The sequence below is a fragment of the Acanthochromis polyacanthus genome, chromosome 15, assembly GCF_021347895.1.
Source record: "Acanthochromis polyacanthus isolate Apoly-LR-REF ecotype Palm Island chromosome 15, KAUST_Apoly_ChrSc, whole genome shotgun sequence".
NCBI lineage: Eukaryota > Metazoa > Chordata > Actinopteri > Pomacentridae > Acanthochromis > Acanthochromis polyacanthus.
Window position 1 is genome coordinate 8583250 of NC_067127.1, and position 16419 is coordinate 8599668.

The 16419-nt window shown below is 41.1% G+C and overlaps 1 protein-coding gene across 1 annotated transcript in view; it reads right to left on the bottom strand.

Annotated features, from left to right (window-relative positions):
• The window catches only part of LOC110945470 (protocadherin-15), a 218190-nt gene that overhangs the window by 35841 nt on the left and 165930 nt on the right, over positions 1 to 16419 (bottom strand). The window contains exons 26-27 of the mRNA XM_051960098.1: positions 16162 to 16274; positions 806 to 915 (exon numbers count right to left, since the gene is read on the bottom strand). Of these exons, the coding sequence (XP_051816058.1) occupies positions 806 to 915; positions 16162 to 16274 (223 nt within the window). The remainder of the gene's footprint in view (positions 1 to 805; positions 916 to 16161; positions 16275 to 16419) is intronic.

The following is a 16419-nucleotide window of genomic DNA, read 5'->3' on the forward strand; positions in this document are numbered from 1 at the left end:
AACTGACAAAGGAAACACAGAAATACATCTGGCTCACAGTATTTTTTTTTTCTTTTCACCTGGCAGGCTTTCAGAATGCTTTATATTTCCCCTGCTATATTACTGCTTGAGATCTACAGATAGACGTAAAGCACTTTTAATAGGCCTTGATCCTGTAATTTCCAGGAGCATCTCTGTAACAGTGACTCTGGCTCCTGCTTAAACATGACATGGAAACAGTTCACTGCAGGAGCTCGAGAGGTGCATGCGGAGAAGGGGCCACTGACTGACATGCTTTACTCTCTCTCCTGCTTTGGGCTGAGCTAACCTCCTGGGCTCACAGCTGAATAATATTCTCTCTCTCCCTGGGCGTAATTATGCTCTTCAGACTTCGCCAGCAAGTATTAAAAGCAGTCCACAGCAACAAGTATGCCAAAATGTCTTCTCTACACAAAGACAGACTTCTATAAACAGCACCCATGGTTGTGCAACCCACAGCTTTTCCAAAATAATCTGCGTGCTTTTTTTCCAAGCTTTTTTAAAACTTGAATTTCATTTTCATCTTCCTAAAAACACTTTTTTGCAGCTAAAGTAGAAGTTGACAAACTGGCATAAAAGGTATCTGTTTTATAAAGGAAAATATATGAAAAGCTGAGATAAGAAGCCTTTCTATTTCAAACACAAAGCCTTTGTTATAATTTGATTGTTTTGCAGGGAGCGTTGGGGGAATAAAATATCTTGTATTGTAGCTTAAAAACAAACAAACAGACAGAAAACATTTACTTTGGGTTAAATCGCTGCATGGTATATGATCTGGAGGCCATACCTAGTTCATTTCCTGCCACAATGGAGTAGAAGATGGTTTGATTGATAGCAGCAGCGAGAATAGTCCCCACTTCAGTGCCGAATGGAGCCAGCTCACTAACTGGAGCAAACCTGGAAAGACATTGAACACAAATCATAAGTCAAGCGTACTGCAATACCTCAGGTACAGCGCAGAATGATGAGATGAGTGGAGGGAGAAGTTATATGCACATCACGTAGGCGCAGAAAACACCATCAAAGGTAAAAATAAAAATAAAAATAGACAGGTGGACATAAAGGCTGTTATTTAAAAGCTACAAAATATGTGTGTGTGTGTGTGTGTGTGTGTGTGAGAGATATATATATACAGGTGAATAACAAATTAAAGGAAAAAACATGAACCCTTGACTCCTACATTGAGGGTTCTGATGGGTCTGTTATGCTGTGAGGGGCATTTTTCTGGCATGGTTTGGGTTCATTTCTCTCATTAGCAGGAAGGGTCACTGCAAATCAATACAGAGGTGCTCTGAGCAATCAGCTTTACCCTGTGATGAAGCATTTCTCTTCTGAATGGAGTGGTCTCCTCCAGGATGACAATACATCCATCTAGAGGGCACAAGAGGGTCACTAGTTTGACGAGTGTGAAACAGATGTAAATCACAACCCATGGCCGGTCAGCAGGGTTAACCCTCAGGGTGTTTTATTCCTCCCCTGGTAAATGATTCAGAACATGGGGAGCACAGTGTGGTTTTGAAAAAAATGTACAAGCAGCAGCTGAACTATGGAGCAAAGCTTTGTTGCTTATTGTTCAATTTTTCTACTCAGTCACTGCTTGAACTGTCAGCTGTGGTTGCAGACTTTGGACAGAGTAATGATCCAGGGTTGTGACAGCGTGATAGACTCCAGCAGCCGAGATGCGTTTTCTCTGCTGCGTGGTCAGCCTCACTTCAAAGAGCAAAGGACTCGACAATGCCAGAGAATCTCTGCGTCAACCTGCTGTTCGTTTGCATTGAGGAAATCCAGCTGAGGTTGTTTTGGCTCTGCTCCGAATGAGGAGTGCTTTGAGTTTTTTAACCAGGAGGAGCTGCAGGAAGTTGCAAGGTTAAAGCATGTTTGTGCTGCTTTGATGGTCTGGCTGCTTAAACCCTGACCAGGAGAAGCTGCTTAAAAGCAGAATGAAAGGGGAAAATGGATAAAAAACATAAGGTGAATTTATTTTGCATTGCTAAGTTGGTGTGAGTGTAAATCCTGAAATCCCACTTGCTCATTTATTCATTACGAAATTCCACTCTTTGAATAAGATGTTCCATGAGCAAATCTAAGCGAAGACCTTCCACCCAAAACTTAACTGCCTGGCAAATGGTTTTGTAATTTTAATAAAAATAACAACCCTCTCCCCCCCCAAAAAAAAATCATATTAAATGTAACACAAATTGTCCTGTGAAAAGATTTAAATGTTTTCCCCCTGATAACTTACACTGTAAAACACTTAATGGGTATGCTTGACTATCAGGCATACAAGTGTGTAATCATATCCAGCAGATATGATTGTCACCACTCTTCACAGAAATTACAGCAGCCATAAATAGCAGGGAGCCCTGTCTTGGTAGTGCGTCGGTGAGGGATGATTTAAGCTGATAATGTCGTCTCACTGTGACACCCTCTTGTGATACTGTGACTGCTTTTCTCGCTTATTCTCTCATCTCGGGTATGTGAGGTGCGCTTATGTGTTTGTGCATGCATGGCGGCGTGCCTCTATTGCAGTTTTCATTTAAAGTTTGACTATTATTCACAGCAGCAGTAAGAAATCTGTGACAGTGTTGTGGGAGTAATATTCACACACCATAATCTCTGACTGTCAGAGTCTGTTATACAGTTAATGTCAATGTTACAGGGTATTATTGGGGAGTAGACGCTATCTTGGCAGTCTGACTTATGAACATAGAGTGGAGGCGATCAGACGCCTCCAGTCCATGTTTGTAACAGTTTTCATATTATTATCCAGTGCTGTACTTTCTTTTAGCCTTTGCTGACCCCTTAATTGCAGCACCTTCAACTACAAAAGAAGTCAGTCTTGGTTTGTCGTCAGGGTTTAATGTAATTCCGCAGAGCAACTCTCCCTTACAGGACTGCAATTATGTGAGGTTTCATAAGGAAGATTGAGGCCGTTTATCAGAGTGAAGATGAAGAGCAACAAGAATTTCATTCACACAGAGACAGAAAAGTATATCTGCTGTACTGGCTACATAGGTTCTGAAACAATAAATGACACTGTCTTTGCTGCTCACTGGAGTAAAACAACTCACTCAGAAACTTTTCAGACAGCTCGAAGGTACAGGAGTCACTCTAGAGTATGTGTTTGCCTCTTTCAAAGTTTTACAGGCAAACAAAGGTGCTAACAGTACGTTCAAAAAGGACAAAAAAAAGACGCATCTATCCATCTTGGTGGCTATGGTTACTGTCTCTGGAGACAAACAATCCCCAAGGACATCTCAGATGGAGAATAAATCTGGAAAATAGGAGCCATCCTCTTGTATAGAGGATGATATAGCATACCATCTAAAGAGATAATACTGTGGAATGTACCCTGCAGTGAAATGGGTGAACTGCCTCACAAAACGCTTTCACAAAAAAATACAGTGCCCTTATTGACACAGTGAATAATGTTCTATTTGCATAATGCTAAATGATTTTTGTTCAATTTCCCTCTAGATGCACAATTGAGCTGTCACTGAGTAATTGCCGTCTCTGCCGCATCCAAGAGTGTGAAGCCACACCATGCTCCACAGCGATGGGAACCAATTTATTAATGTGGCCTTCACATCAGTAGATTACCTGTTTGGCTCAGGAACAGGCTGACAAAAACACAGAGGCAGGCCCTTGGACAATCTCTGCATAGTAAGGTGCGGCTCAGCCCAAAATGTGACTCTAAATCAGCCACAGAAATGTGCCTCTCATTGGGACCAAGGGTAACGCGACAGTTGTCTCTGAATGTATGTGCTTTCACTTCTAATACACTTTTCAGCAATCCAATGTCTGTCCTGTAGATTAGCAGCCCAGAAATAGGGCTGTCATTGGACAGATGTGACTGTTTTCCCAACTCTCTTGCTGTTCAGCAGCCTTGGTTGACAGTAAATTCCACATAGAAACTCTTTGTATGATAAAGGTTGCTCTCAACTGGAGTGTGACTATTCACTACATACTAATGGTCAAAAGGTGGAGTGGCTGCTTTATAAGTTATGGCACACCGGCTTTAAAGCCTTTTTATACCACTTTAAGTCTTTGCTGCAATGTTATTTTTTATGTATTATAGCAGATCTTCTGGGCAATGTTGTGTAATTTCATCAGCATTCGTTCTTTGCTTGGCCAATATATGGAAGAGAAACACAATAAATCAACCTTGCAGTCTCTCTTATTAGTATTCTCAATATACACTTTAATTAATGAATCAAAGCCACAGAGTATCAGCCTTGCATAGCATTCATGTGGCCTAAAGTTCAGTTTTCAGCTCAACCCATTCTTGGCACTTTTCTGCTGCCAGAAAATAACCAATTTGCGCCTCAATATGGAACCTGAGCAAAGGTAAGGTGGAAGCAAGCAATAAACACACCAGGGTGAGTTTAATAGGCAGAGAGACCCTCCAATGCAAGTGACACACTCGCTTTGAAAATCCCCCGCAGACCACACATAAATTGCAGCATAAGCCATTGAAGCTCCAAATTCGTCGAGCAAAAGGCAGTGTGCCTCATGCAAGCCCATTTTCATTTTGTCATCCTAAACCTCTTTCACGATTTTCTCTGTGATTTCGTTCCAAGTTGGATTCGCCGAATCTTCAAACGGCTCAAAGTTGATCATTAGGATGATGGTTTCCTCTGAACTGCTAAATGAGGTGACTCCATTGGTGCTTTAATGCGTCGATTTTATTCACAAAAAAAATGCTGAAAAGCAAAAACTTCCCACAAAGGAGTTTTAAGACCTACGGCCCTACAGTCAAAACATAACACACGTAGTAGATGAATGAGTAATAAAATCAGAAAGGCAGCACAGGAAATAAACATTTTGCCCATTAAATTGATATAGCAAAGAGAAGATTAATTTTGCAATACGTTATTTTTTACTGGAGCAGATTTCTGTAACATACTGAAAATTCATTCTGCTTAAGGCGGTGCAATTCTTAAGTCAATCAAGTGTTTTCCTCTTGGAGAAAGGTAGACTATCTGTATGTGACAGATTTGTACCACTCAAGACATTTTTGTGCGGCTTTTGGTGGTTCCTTCTTTGGTAAAACTCTGGTCTGGAGCTGGGCTGGATAACCTGTGCTGACCTATTCATAGGCTTTCTTTAAGTGTGAGTGGGTTATGAAAGATTGCGCGGAGCTAGCACCGAGCTGCACGGTGTGATTGCCAGGAAGAGGCAGAGCTGACATGTTATCACTTCCCTACAAAGTGGCTGTGCCTGAGGGTTGTAAGCTGCTGAGAAATGCCAAGGGGGGGTGTGAAGGTGTCTGAAGTGTGCAGATTAGTGTAAAGGTGTATCCGCATGTAGACAGGAAGTATGACAGGAAGGTGAGCAGATACAGTAGGCACTGCGAGGCAGATAGATGAAGGGCAGACGACTGGACAATGAGACTGAAATATGGATTGAAGGCACGTGAAAGGTCAAAGCGGAATAAACAACTCAAGCAAAAACACTAATAATATCTGATAATTAAGCGGCAGGAGTTATAAACTCGCTGATACACTGAGACTTGTAGGTATCAGAGAAGGTAAATAAGTTGTGTCTTCAAGATTCAAGCAGTAGGAGAATTCAAAGAGTCAATTGTGCATAATGCAATATCATGCGCTACTGAGTGGGGCCAAAGCCACTTTTCATTCCTTTCATATTCAGATGAGAAAAAAAAAATCCTATCTGGAGAGAGGGAGAGAGAAAAGGGAGATGCTGACATGTCTACAGGCAGCAGCAGAGAGTCCTGGTGTCAACATGAGAGAGGGTGAATGACACGCCACTGAGAAGCGGAGGCGGCACACAGGTGTCAGCGAGCACTCCGCCCCAGGGCCAATGGCGGAGTGATGCTTACGAGACAAGGCAGAGGCGTATAAACCTTGTTGTGCGCCACAGGGGCAGCTGCTATTGTGTCTACTATCTTTCTACCTCGCCTCCCCTCTTCCTTTCATGCACTGCATCGCCGAGAGAACAAGAGGCGATGGACACGCTGGGAGAGACGGGAAGAGTGACCTCGCTGAGTGCAAGTCTCTGCTCAAGTCTGCTCGGCTCTTCTGCAGGATATTCAGATGCAGCGCTGCATACAGGTCTCCAGCAACAACAAGTCCAGACAGGAGCCATTTCAACTGTAGTGTGCTCACAAGGAAACTTGATAATAAACAGCGCGTGAATGCCCATAAATACATACTTGGCATTGTGTGGGAGCACATTTCTGCCTGACTGTTGATGGCAGGGTTTTTACGCCGGGCATTTTGTTCAGCAATTATGAATCAGTGTAATTCGGTGACTGCAGAGGCGGCTACGTGCTCGAGAGTTTGTTAGTTAGCTGTTGTGTCACCCTGGTGTTAACTTGTTTGTTCCTGCCTGGAAGCAAATGCTGAGAGTGACAAACAGAGACTCCACTGACTCGAGCTAAATTACACATAGGGGATGCATTTCAGCTCCTCCCTGAACACAAGCAGACAAAAAAGGAAAAACACTGCTGCGAATCCAGAGCTCATGCGCTCCATTAAGACCACAGTTCTAAGCGATCCTGACAGCCAAGGCAAAGTCAGCTCAGTCACACAGCATGATTTACACAGGAAATAGCCTTTTAACGTTGAATCTTATTACAGGACTTCAAATTTCATTAGCAGAGGTGTTCAGACTGACTGGCAGAATACTTCATTATTGCATTTAACGATGACATCCTCCAGATGCTGTATTTGTACCATCTGTAAATACTGCATCATGTCTATTAAATGTAATCTCGCCCTCAGTTCAATTTTTTTTTCTCTTTCCTTTTGGCAAACATGTTGAGATGAAAGGTTCACCCCCTCTGTCATTTAATACAATATTATTTTAGAGTGTGTGCTGTAGTGCGCTATCAACTGAAGGTTGAGCTTTGAAGATTACAGGTTATGTTTGGCAGGACCGAAGAGGGAAAGGAAAGTGGTGTGGAGAAAGGTAAAGGAGAAACTGAGATAAAAAGGAGCAATTGCAAGATCCTGAGACCACTCAAGATATATTCAAAAGGTTGTAGAAAACAGTGCTGTGTCTGATAGCCAACGTATCGCTAAAGGTATTTCATTTGGCAAGAGTGAAGTCTCTACTTAGAAAAAAACAACATGCAACTGATATTGTTGAATATAAATAAGAAAGTGTATTTAAAAAACGCAGCAGGAATACAACATCCAACTGAGCCATGGTGGCACAGCAGCAGTAACGTTGCCCACCAGAAAGTACACAATAAATATAAGATATGGGAGCAACCATATTCTTTAAGAACTCTCTGCTGTCCACTTGAATAGAACATTGCCAACTGCATTGCTGCATTCTGGTATTATATATGAAAAGGATCCTATATGGTGCGTATGTGTTTGCTATGAGCACATACATTGTGAGAGTGCTGGACAAGTCTTGGATGTGACTCAGCCAGCAAAAGACAGCTGCAAAGGAATCTGCCCACAGTGGTGTGTCTGCACATTATCCAGAGCAACAAGGACATTGTTTCTGGAGAGACACACTGCCGTTGAGCAGCAGAAATTTAAAGGCAGGTACAGCGTCTTAACTCAAAACTCAGCACATAAAACCAAAGCTAGCTGCACAAGCCAGATACCACTAGAGACGAGGGAAAACAGATAAATGTATTTTTTCTGCTTCAGGTGGAATCACAATTTCACCATAAATCCTGCAGGAACAAAAAACATAACAGATGGCAAAGGCTGTGGATGAAAATGCAAGCACGTATTTACATTAACACCACTGTGGCACAACAAACTAAAATCCTGTACTCTCAATTTCCAAGCCTGCTGGTGAGCCCTTTTCTTCTCCTGAGTTATCTTTTGCCGCCCTGCACCTTTACCATTTATTGCGGTGACCTTCTCATAAGTGTGGGCTAATTGAGCTAATAAAGTCACACAGTCCGTTAAAGCAACAAAGCACTTTCTGAGTGCTAGAGGGCAGAACGGAGACTCCAGAAAAAAGTCACACTCCACCTCAGCATTTCCACAGGTAAGGTACATTTGGATTATGTAAGCTTGTTTGCTGGGAACAGCTGCCTAAACAAATAAGAAAACAAAGCAGAAGATGCTGATTGCCTGCTTAGAACTGCAATCATGCCATCTTTGCTATATAACAATTATCAGTATAGTAAACTGTCATCTCTCTTACTAACTTTGAGGTTCTAAATTGATTTTGATGAAAAACCACATCTGTACAACTTTCTGTAATAAAAGAAAAAAAAGTAAGAAAGGCCACATCACTAATTTAAATACTACATTGTATTTAGAACCAATCAGACACTTTCCTGGTGGTACAACATAATGGTTTAGAATCTTAACATCTGAAGTTCCTGAATCCTTTAATACTGTGGCAACAAATTGCTTTTTTAATCAGTTTAATTTTGCAATGCATTTCAAAACATTTCCCAATTGTCGGTACACGCAGGCAAGGCAATGGTCTTGTTAATGAAGGGGATGTGGTGATTTCAAAATCAATCTTCACTAAATTCTGTTTGAAAAAAATCTAAAACTCATTTTGGAATTTATACATTAATTGCAAATTTGTCCTTCCAGCTTCCCACTACCGCACAGATTATGCTAAGTGCGAATGCCCTGCAGCCTCCAAACACAACATTATCATTAAGCTCGTTCATTTCAAACGTATTACTAAACGTTTCTCTCATACCAATCGAGTCTTTCCCCATATTCCTAAATCAGTGTACAAATTAACAATTAACCACCTCCTCCAGCAAAAGCTCTCCCAGTTGTAAACCAAATTCATCACTAGCAGATATTAGCACACAATGTTTATGCGCTGCTGACTCACACTTGCAAAGAGGATTTAGCAAAAAAAAATAACAGAAAATACTCTGGTGTTAAGAAACATCTCGGAAATGCAACACCTCTGACAGGATGTGATGCTTAAGCAAGTGTTTGTTTGAAACTAACATGCACATGATCGTGTAAATGTAAGTTTCTCTGCGTTTGTAGAAAGAAAACTAGTCACAATCATTCTCTGGAGGGCAAGATGGAAAATATTTGCAAAGCTGAAGAAGTAGCATTTACTGTGCAGCTAGATGCGGTGTGCCAGCTTAGCCATGTCAGTCCACAGGACATCACTTCACATTTCATCCACTAGGTCATTTAGCACACAAGAGGAAACTTGGCCAGTGAACCTTTGGATGCTGGCGGATGAGTGCGTTGCCCAAACTGGGCCAGCTATTGAGGCTTGCAGTATGATATCACACCGTGCCATGTAGGTACCGCTGCCATCCTGCATGTTTTACTGTCAAATTACAGCTTTTGTCCAAATTATCTATTCTACCACACCAACACCTGGAGGCTTCACCCACAGAAAGACATTAGTACCTCTCAAACTAGCAGAATGCGGAAGGAACGCAGGAAAACATAGAAACAGTTTGTTGGACTGGCCAGGACAAAGTGGAAAGATCTTTTGTTGCATTTCGTCAGTGAGGGTCCAGACGCCAGTGTTCAGGTAATTACTCCAAAAAAGTAATGGACTGCACATTACTCATCGATTTTCTTAAAAATAATACGTAAAGCATTTGTTTTTTTTTTACCTAATTGCTCCCTGTAGAATGTAATTCCAGCAATATTTTACATATGATCACATAATTACCAGCCAACAACATAATTTCAAACCTTAAATATCAGGACAAATTCCTATCCAAATGAGGAAAACATACACAAAATCTTTTGCCTATGCTCTCCAGTAAAGTATTTCGACAAAGTCAGTGGCAAAGTTGGCAAAAAACAGAATAAAGAGTACTTTGCAAAAAAAAAAAAAATTGTGGTGAGGCTCATTTGCATCCATCGTCCAGCTTAAAACAGGACAATAATGTGTCACTATATGATGCATTAACCCTGGGAATGCCAGTCACATGTCTGAAGGAGACATATCGGTGGGTTAAAATACTGTGCTTTAACAATAAACACCATATATGTAACATTCCCATGTAATTACACTGAACAACAGTCTTCAGTCAATGTGAGGCATTTCTCTATGTTTTGTTTGTTTTCAGGCTTGTCAGATTGATTGAACCTTCTGGAGAAAGATTTCCCAGCGGTTGGCTAATCATCACTTAGACATAGATGTCAGTTCTGTTCCTGTTTAAGCTGGAACCTCATGACAAAAAACAGCTGGATATGACACGAACATGACATTAGCTTGAACTGTGCTTCTCCAACTCACGATTATGACAAAAAGACAACTGTGACATATTGCTCCAAACATGATAAAACATTTGTTGCGTGTTCAGATCTACTTGTTGCCCTGATGTGACATTCCTTCAGCAAACGGGAGAGCCTAGGGCGCCGAATTGCCGCTAAGAAGTAAATGTCATTATTAGTCACAACCTCATATGTAACATCGCATATGAATTCTGTGTGGGTTAAACGTAAAGACTATTTCATGTTAACTCTTTAGCATATTGATTACACATTCCCGTAGGTCATCCTCAGTTCACAGAAAGCTGCTTTATTTGCATATTGTATTCACTGAATTTGATTTGTCTTAAAAAATATAAATATGGGTAAATAACACTCTTTTACATGTGTCCCTCATATTTCATCTGTTTCTTGATGATTATGCTGTATCAGGGATTTACATTACAAACATAATTTGCATATCGCAAATCTTAAGCAATGGTGAGAGCAACCATGTCAGATGTCACAAGGTCTCTTTCATTTTTAATGTCCTGAATCACCATCACGCTCAGTAACGTGGGGTAATCTGACAGCCGACCCTTCGGCTGGAAACAGCTGACCAAACACTCAAAACATCCACATGCGTACACATAAATACTCAGCACCATCTATTGGTTTTTAAGCTCTCTATAATTTTTGGTGTGAATGTAACCCTTCAATAGCACTGAACCATCTTCACCTGCTCTCTGAATCAACCTTTATTTGATATTTGAGATGTGTGCACCGAGTGTGACTTGGTGTCTGTCTGACAGCGAAGTGATGCCTGCCTATTTAGCAGAGACAAGTGAAAGGTCAGTGCATGTCTGCTGTTTACAGCTTTAAGGCTCAGGTCAGCAGATTCAAACCTGTGGCTGAAAATCAATCATGCCCTTCAGATGCACGAAAGAGCTCCAACCCTTACAGCTACGATTCAAAGGATGAAGGAATAGCAGATAGACGGATCAATGGCAATGGAGAGGTCGCTTTTTTAAATGTAGGTTTGCAGTGAGGCATGATGCCAGTGTGTGGGAGAGCACGCTGTAGGGCTCACAGCTAACCCTTTAAATGCCTGGCAATGGCTATGGATGAGTAGGCTGTGAGCAGCTCTATCACTTGTATACACGTCTGGCAAAACAACAGTTGCGCGAAGGCTGCCAATTAAAGAGACGTATGCTCTGAAAGCATGTCATCTGCCTAATTATGTGAGAATTACAGCCTTGTCTGAACTGGAAATGTGATGTAGATGGCTTGGTTTCCTCTAAAAATGATTACTGCTATTTTCCTCCTGATGTCAAGAAAAGTTGACGAAGGCCATGGAGTTCAGTAGTTGTTTTCCTTTAAAATCCCTCGAAAATGAGCAGAAGAGCCTTTGTGGAATACATTTTTTCCTTTTATTTTTTGATGAGTAGTTTATCGCTTTTTCTTCCTGCGGCTAATAGCAGTGGAGTCCAGTGGGTCTGGTATTTCAAACTACAGGACATCTGTCCACTTCAGGTACTGTGTAGCCATTTGTGAGTCTGACTGCTGAGAACATTAAATCTATGGCCAGTGGACATCCATAGGAAATTTATGCAGGCATAGAGACTCTAGGGTCTATAAACATCAAGAAAAGATACATGCTCTATAATATCCCACAGTTTGAGCTATTACCACTGACATTCACATTAATGGCCAAAGTAACAATGTCTAATGGAGAAACGGGAAAAAGCTGTGCCTGAAGGCTAAGAGTAGCTGTATCTCTATTTCATACAAAGGCTCCTTTAAGAAGAGGCTGAGCATATACTGAAAGCAAGAAAATACGTATTTCTACATGGTTGTACACATGCAGCAACAAACCTTATGTGCACACAAAAATTTTAGCTCTAATTGGATAATTAGAGGGGGAACAATCATCGGTAAGACTTTAATAATACTCGCTGTTGACACTGTTTACTATGCTAACAGTATAAGTAAGAGCGTCACTCAATAATGGACTCCAGTGCTTTTCTCAGGGTTGCCAGACTGCATATTAATATGAAAGTCTGTGACTACAGTGAGCTGCTGTAAAGGGACATAATGTCATGACATTTCACTTCAAAATGATTTTTTTTTTCAACTGGTACATAGGGCAAGAACTGGAATGTGTAGCAGAGTACACTACACATCTTCTCTTTAATTATTTTATACATTGTAGATCAATACTGAAGACATGAAAAACTATAAAAGAATACACATGGAATTACGTTGTCCAAACAAAGTGTTAATCTTCAGTATTATTCTACAATGTAGAGAAGAATAAAAAGCCTTGAATGAGAAGGTGTGTCCCAATTTTTGACTGGCAGTGTATCTTCACACATAGACAGCAAAATACATAAATAAATAGAATAAATAAAACTTTACGGGTATTACAAAAGTTCATTTTACTTGGATGTAGAATCATACCAACTGTTATTATGTAGCAAACCACATAAAAATACACAACATAAAAATACAGTTAAAATCTGGACATGGACCTACATGTGTTTAAGAGGCTCTTGGACTCAAAATATAAATAAAGAAAAAGCCATGCAGTACATAACTAATTGCAGTGTGCAGTCAAGTTAGGACTTTATATATAGACAGAAATTGACAGGTAGATGCAAGCTGAGAGGAAACGGCTCAGGTGCTGTGGTAGCTCAGCGTGGTTGTGGCTGAAAGGAGCAGAATGAGGTGCAGGAGAGCAAAATGACACACTCGGAAGCGGTGAGGCAAACATCTCATGAGATTTAGAGTAGATTTAGTAGGGGAAGTGCTGTGGGGGAGAAAAGCAGTCCAGAAAACTGCTCTGATCGCAGGTTTGCAGCATCAGGCCACAGAAGTAGCCTCAGTACAAGAGGAGGGGATTCACAGAGTGGGACCATGTCAGATAGCAGCTTAGCCCTCGCCTCTGCTCACACACACACACACACACATAGGGGGAGATAAATATTCATTCCCTTCCCCAAGTGCAAAGCACTAAAGACTTCCCTAAAGGTTTGTTCCTGTGAGTTCCATGTAAAAGAGCATTCGCTGTGGTTTAATGGCTGAGCTCCAAATAATCTGCCAAAATTACAAATAGTGCTCATGAATATTGGATATAACTTAATCTCCACTTTTTCTATTAGAAATTTGTTAGTTATGATTAATAATTTTTAATATTTGCAATTTCATCTCATTGCATATAACAATTACCCTGTATTTAAATCAAAACTTCAATATATTGCATCAAATCTGCCGTTATCTTCTAGCAAAGCAGCAACATCATGTGATGACATCAGCTGGGAAAATATGGGCGAGAGGGCAGAAACAAACAAAAGCAAAAAAAAAACAGCTACTGACGCCGACAGAGACGGAAGAGTAACAAGGTGAAAGGAAAATGCATCTGAGAAAAAAAAAGCACACTTCAGTATACGTAGTTGCAGCAGATGATGCATGCATCCAAATAAAGCAGACAACTCTCGAAAAACAACCACCAGAAAATCCATCCCCAAAGGATTCAGGCACGAGGGGATTACAGAGCCAATCGCTTCTCACCCGGCTGAACATATACTGTAGCTCTGATCAACTGAGTCAGCTGGAACAGACTACAGATGGAAATTTGGGTTGTTTTTAAGGATGCAGTTTGTGAAGTATTTGAAGAAATAATGGACATAAATACAAAAAGTAAGACATGACATAGAAATGAAAAATACATACATTTTTTTCTAACAATTTTACTAACATCCGAGTAGAAAGTAGATTTTTTTTCCTCCTTACAATTGATTGCAGTTTGTGGTGAGTTGATTAGGATGGTTCGACTCACTCATGCAGTCCTGCGCTTTAGAGAATTGAAACAGTGAGCTAAGAGGCTTAAAGCTTTGTAAACCTGCCATAGTGGGTGATAATTCTTTGCAGGTTCAGCACTAAAAACAATCACATTGTTCCATGTATGTATCGTTTGCTTTGGTATTAATATCAAAAATAAGACTTAATCCTGGGATAGAAAATATTTTTAGAGTGCTTGGTCCACACGGTTCTGAAATTCTTACCGTATTATTTTTACTTCCACAGAAACGATAAAAAGTGTTTTCTTCCAACCTTCTAAAGAGCAAGAGGCAACACGCTGCTACAGTAGCAACTACGGTACAAGCCATTTATTTTACCCAACAATGACTGGGAGCCCCTCATTTCCCTCTGACAGATGGAGGGGACCAACCATAAAGCAGGAGAAAAAAATCATTAAGTCAGCCAAAGCCCTGCAGAGTTGTTTTAATTGTGTGCTCTGGAGCTGTAGGCATAGCTTACCTGATTGCTGCTATAACTAACTGCCTTCACAGAGACAGACGAGATCTTCTGTGGACGTTTAGAAAGTGATTTGTGTTCAGAAAGTTCCTTGGGGAGAGGACAATGTGGAGAGATAGAGAGGCGAGGAACGAGGAGACGGTTCTTCACAGCTCGAGCAGATTGGATTCTCGCCACTGGAGAGAACCTTGTCCAGCAGGAGAGGCTCAAGCACCTGGCTAATGCGTTCATGGCTCATCATTTACAGCAGGCCTGCCACTGTGTATGGTTAGCATTGTCAGTGTGACACCCTACAGAGGTCTGCGCCTGTGGGCTCGACCTTCTGTGAGTGTTTCAGGCGGACCACTCATTCAAATCAATGGCCTTTCAGCGGCGATGCTGCTGCGCTTGAGTATCAATCAGTGAATAAAGCTGAGCAACAGATGAACTTGAGCGCACACACAAAATGCCGGATTACAAACCATCATAAAGGCATTTATTCGATGCACACACACTTATCTGGATGAGGAAATACATTCACTGAGCCAAGCGCAGATTAACAAAAGGCAGCGAGATGGGCAGAAAGACAAACCTGAGCACAAACACCTCGAGTAATGCTTTGACAGGTTGGGTAGGATGTACATTCGCCGTCTTATGCAAAAAAGCATAGCAAATTCGGCTACAGAAGACAGTGTGCCAAGATTTCCCACTTTGACTGACATGCAAGCTAGTAAATCAATCCACTTAAAACAAGCTTTATTTTAAGCTGCTAAACACTGCGTTGTGCCAGATAACTTTGCCATCAGACCTTAAAGCTTCACAGTCTAGTGAGGTTCTTCCAAACATTGCAGACAAATACCTGCAGCTGCACAACGTAATAGCCAACAATGTCAGCATTTCCTCATTACAGAAGACTTTTTAAAAGCAGCTTCAGCTGGTATGTTAATAATCCATATCCATTTTTTAAATTATAAATGACTTCTTCGCCTCTATCCAGACACAGTACCATCATTCCAGACTAACTCCACCCAGCAATGGGCCCAGTACAGTTATATAAATGGTAAATGGTTGTATTTATATATCACATGTAAAGCAGCCAGTAGGTTAGATTACATTCCCTCATCTTGCATCTCTCTCAATCGGTTTAACAGCACAAACAGTTAATCTTGTCAAAAGACTCTTGATAAGCTCAGCAGGAAGCCCAGTTTTTCCCCTCAGAAAGAAACAAATGTGTTTAACAGCAGCGATGGTATGCAGCGTCTACTCTGAAGCTCTAATATATGTTGATACATAAAACGCAGTCATGCACAGAAAAAGAGAGCAAAACAAAGATGGGGGCAGTATGGGAACTAGTGCCAATTTACTGAGGATGGAGAACAAAGCCACAATAACACACGGATAGCAGTCATCGCAAAATAAATGATGAGGTATAGCGACATCGCAGCCATGTGCAGCAGCTCTAAGCAGAACATATATTTTACCAAGCGATTAAATATTAACCCAAGCATTACGAGAATCCGAGTGGAAGATGTGACCACTGATGTAAATGTGTGTCAAGGTGTTCTTGTCCACTTTCTCCAGCCTTTTTTTTTTTTTTTTTTTTTTTTTAACCACCAACTCTCCCTGACTGGCACAACAGCCTGAGGTGCTCTTTGGTGCGTGGAGTTATAGATGGAGGCAGGTGCATCAACAGAGTGTCAAACTGACTTACTTGTACTCCTCCTGGGTGAAGATTGGGATGCGAGAAGGCTGAAGAACTGTAATCTCCACCAAAGTACTGTTGGTCTTCACTGGATCCCCATCATCAAAGGCAATCAAAAACAACTGTGATGGGCAAGAGAACACATGTAAGCACCGCAATGCAAATGCATGCACAACATTAGCGCATATTTTAACCGTACTACTAGTTAAGACACAAACAACTCCTATTTTGACGTTGCCAGACATTTTTCTGTAGACATGTTCGGCA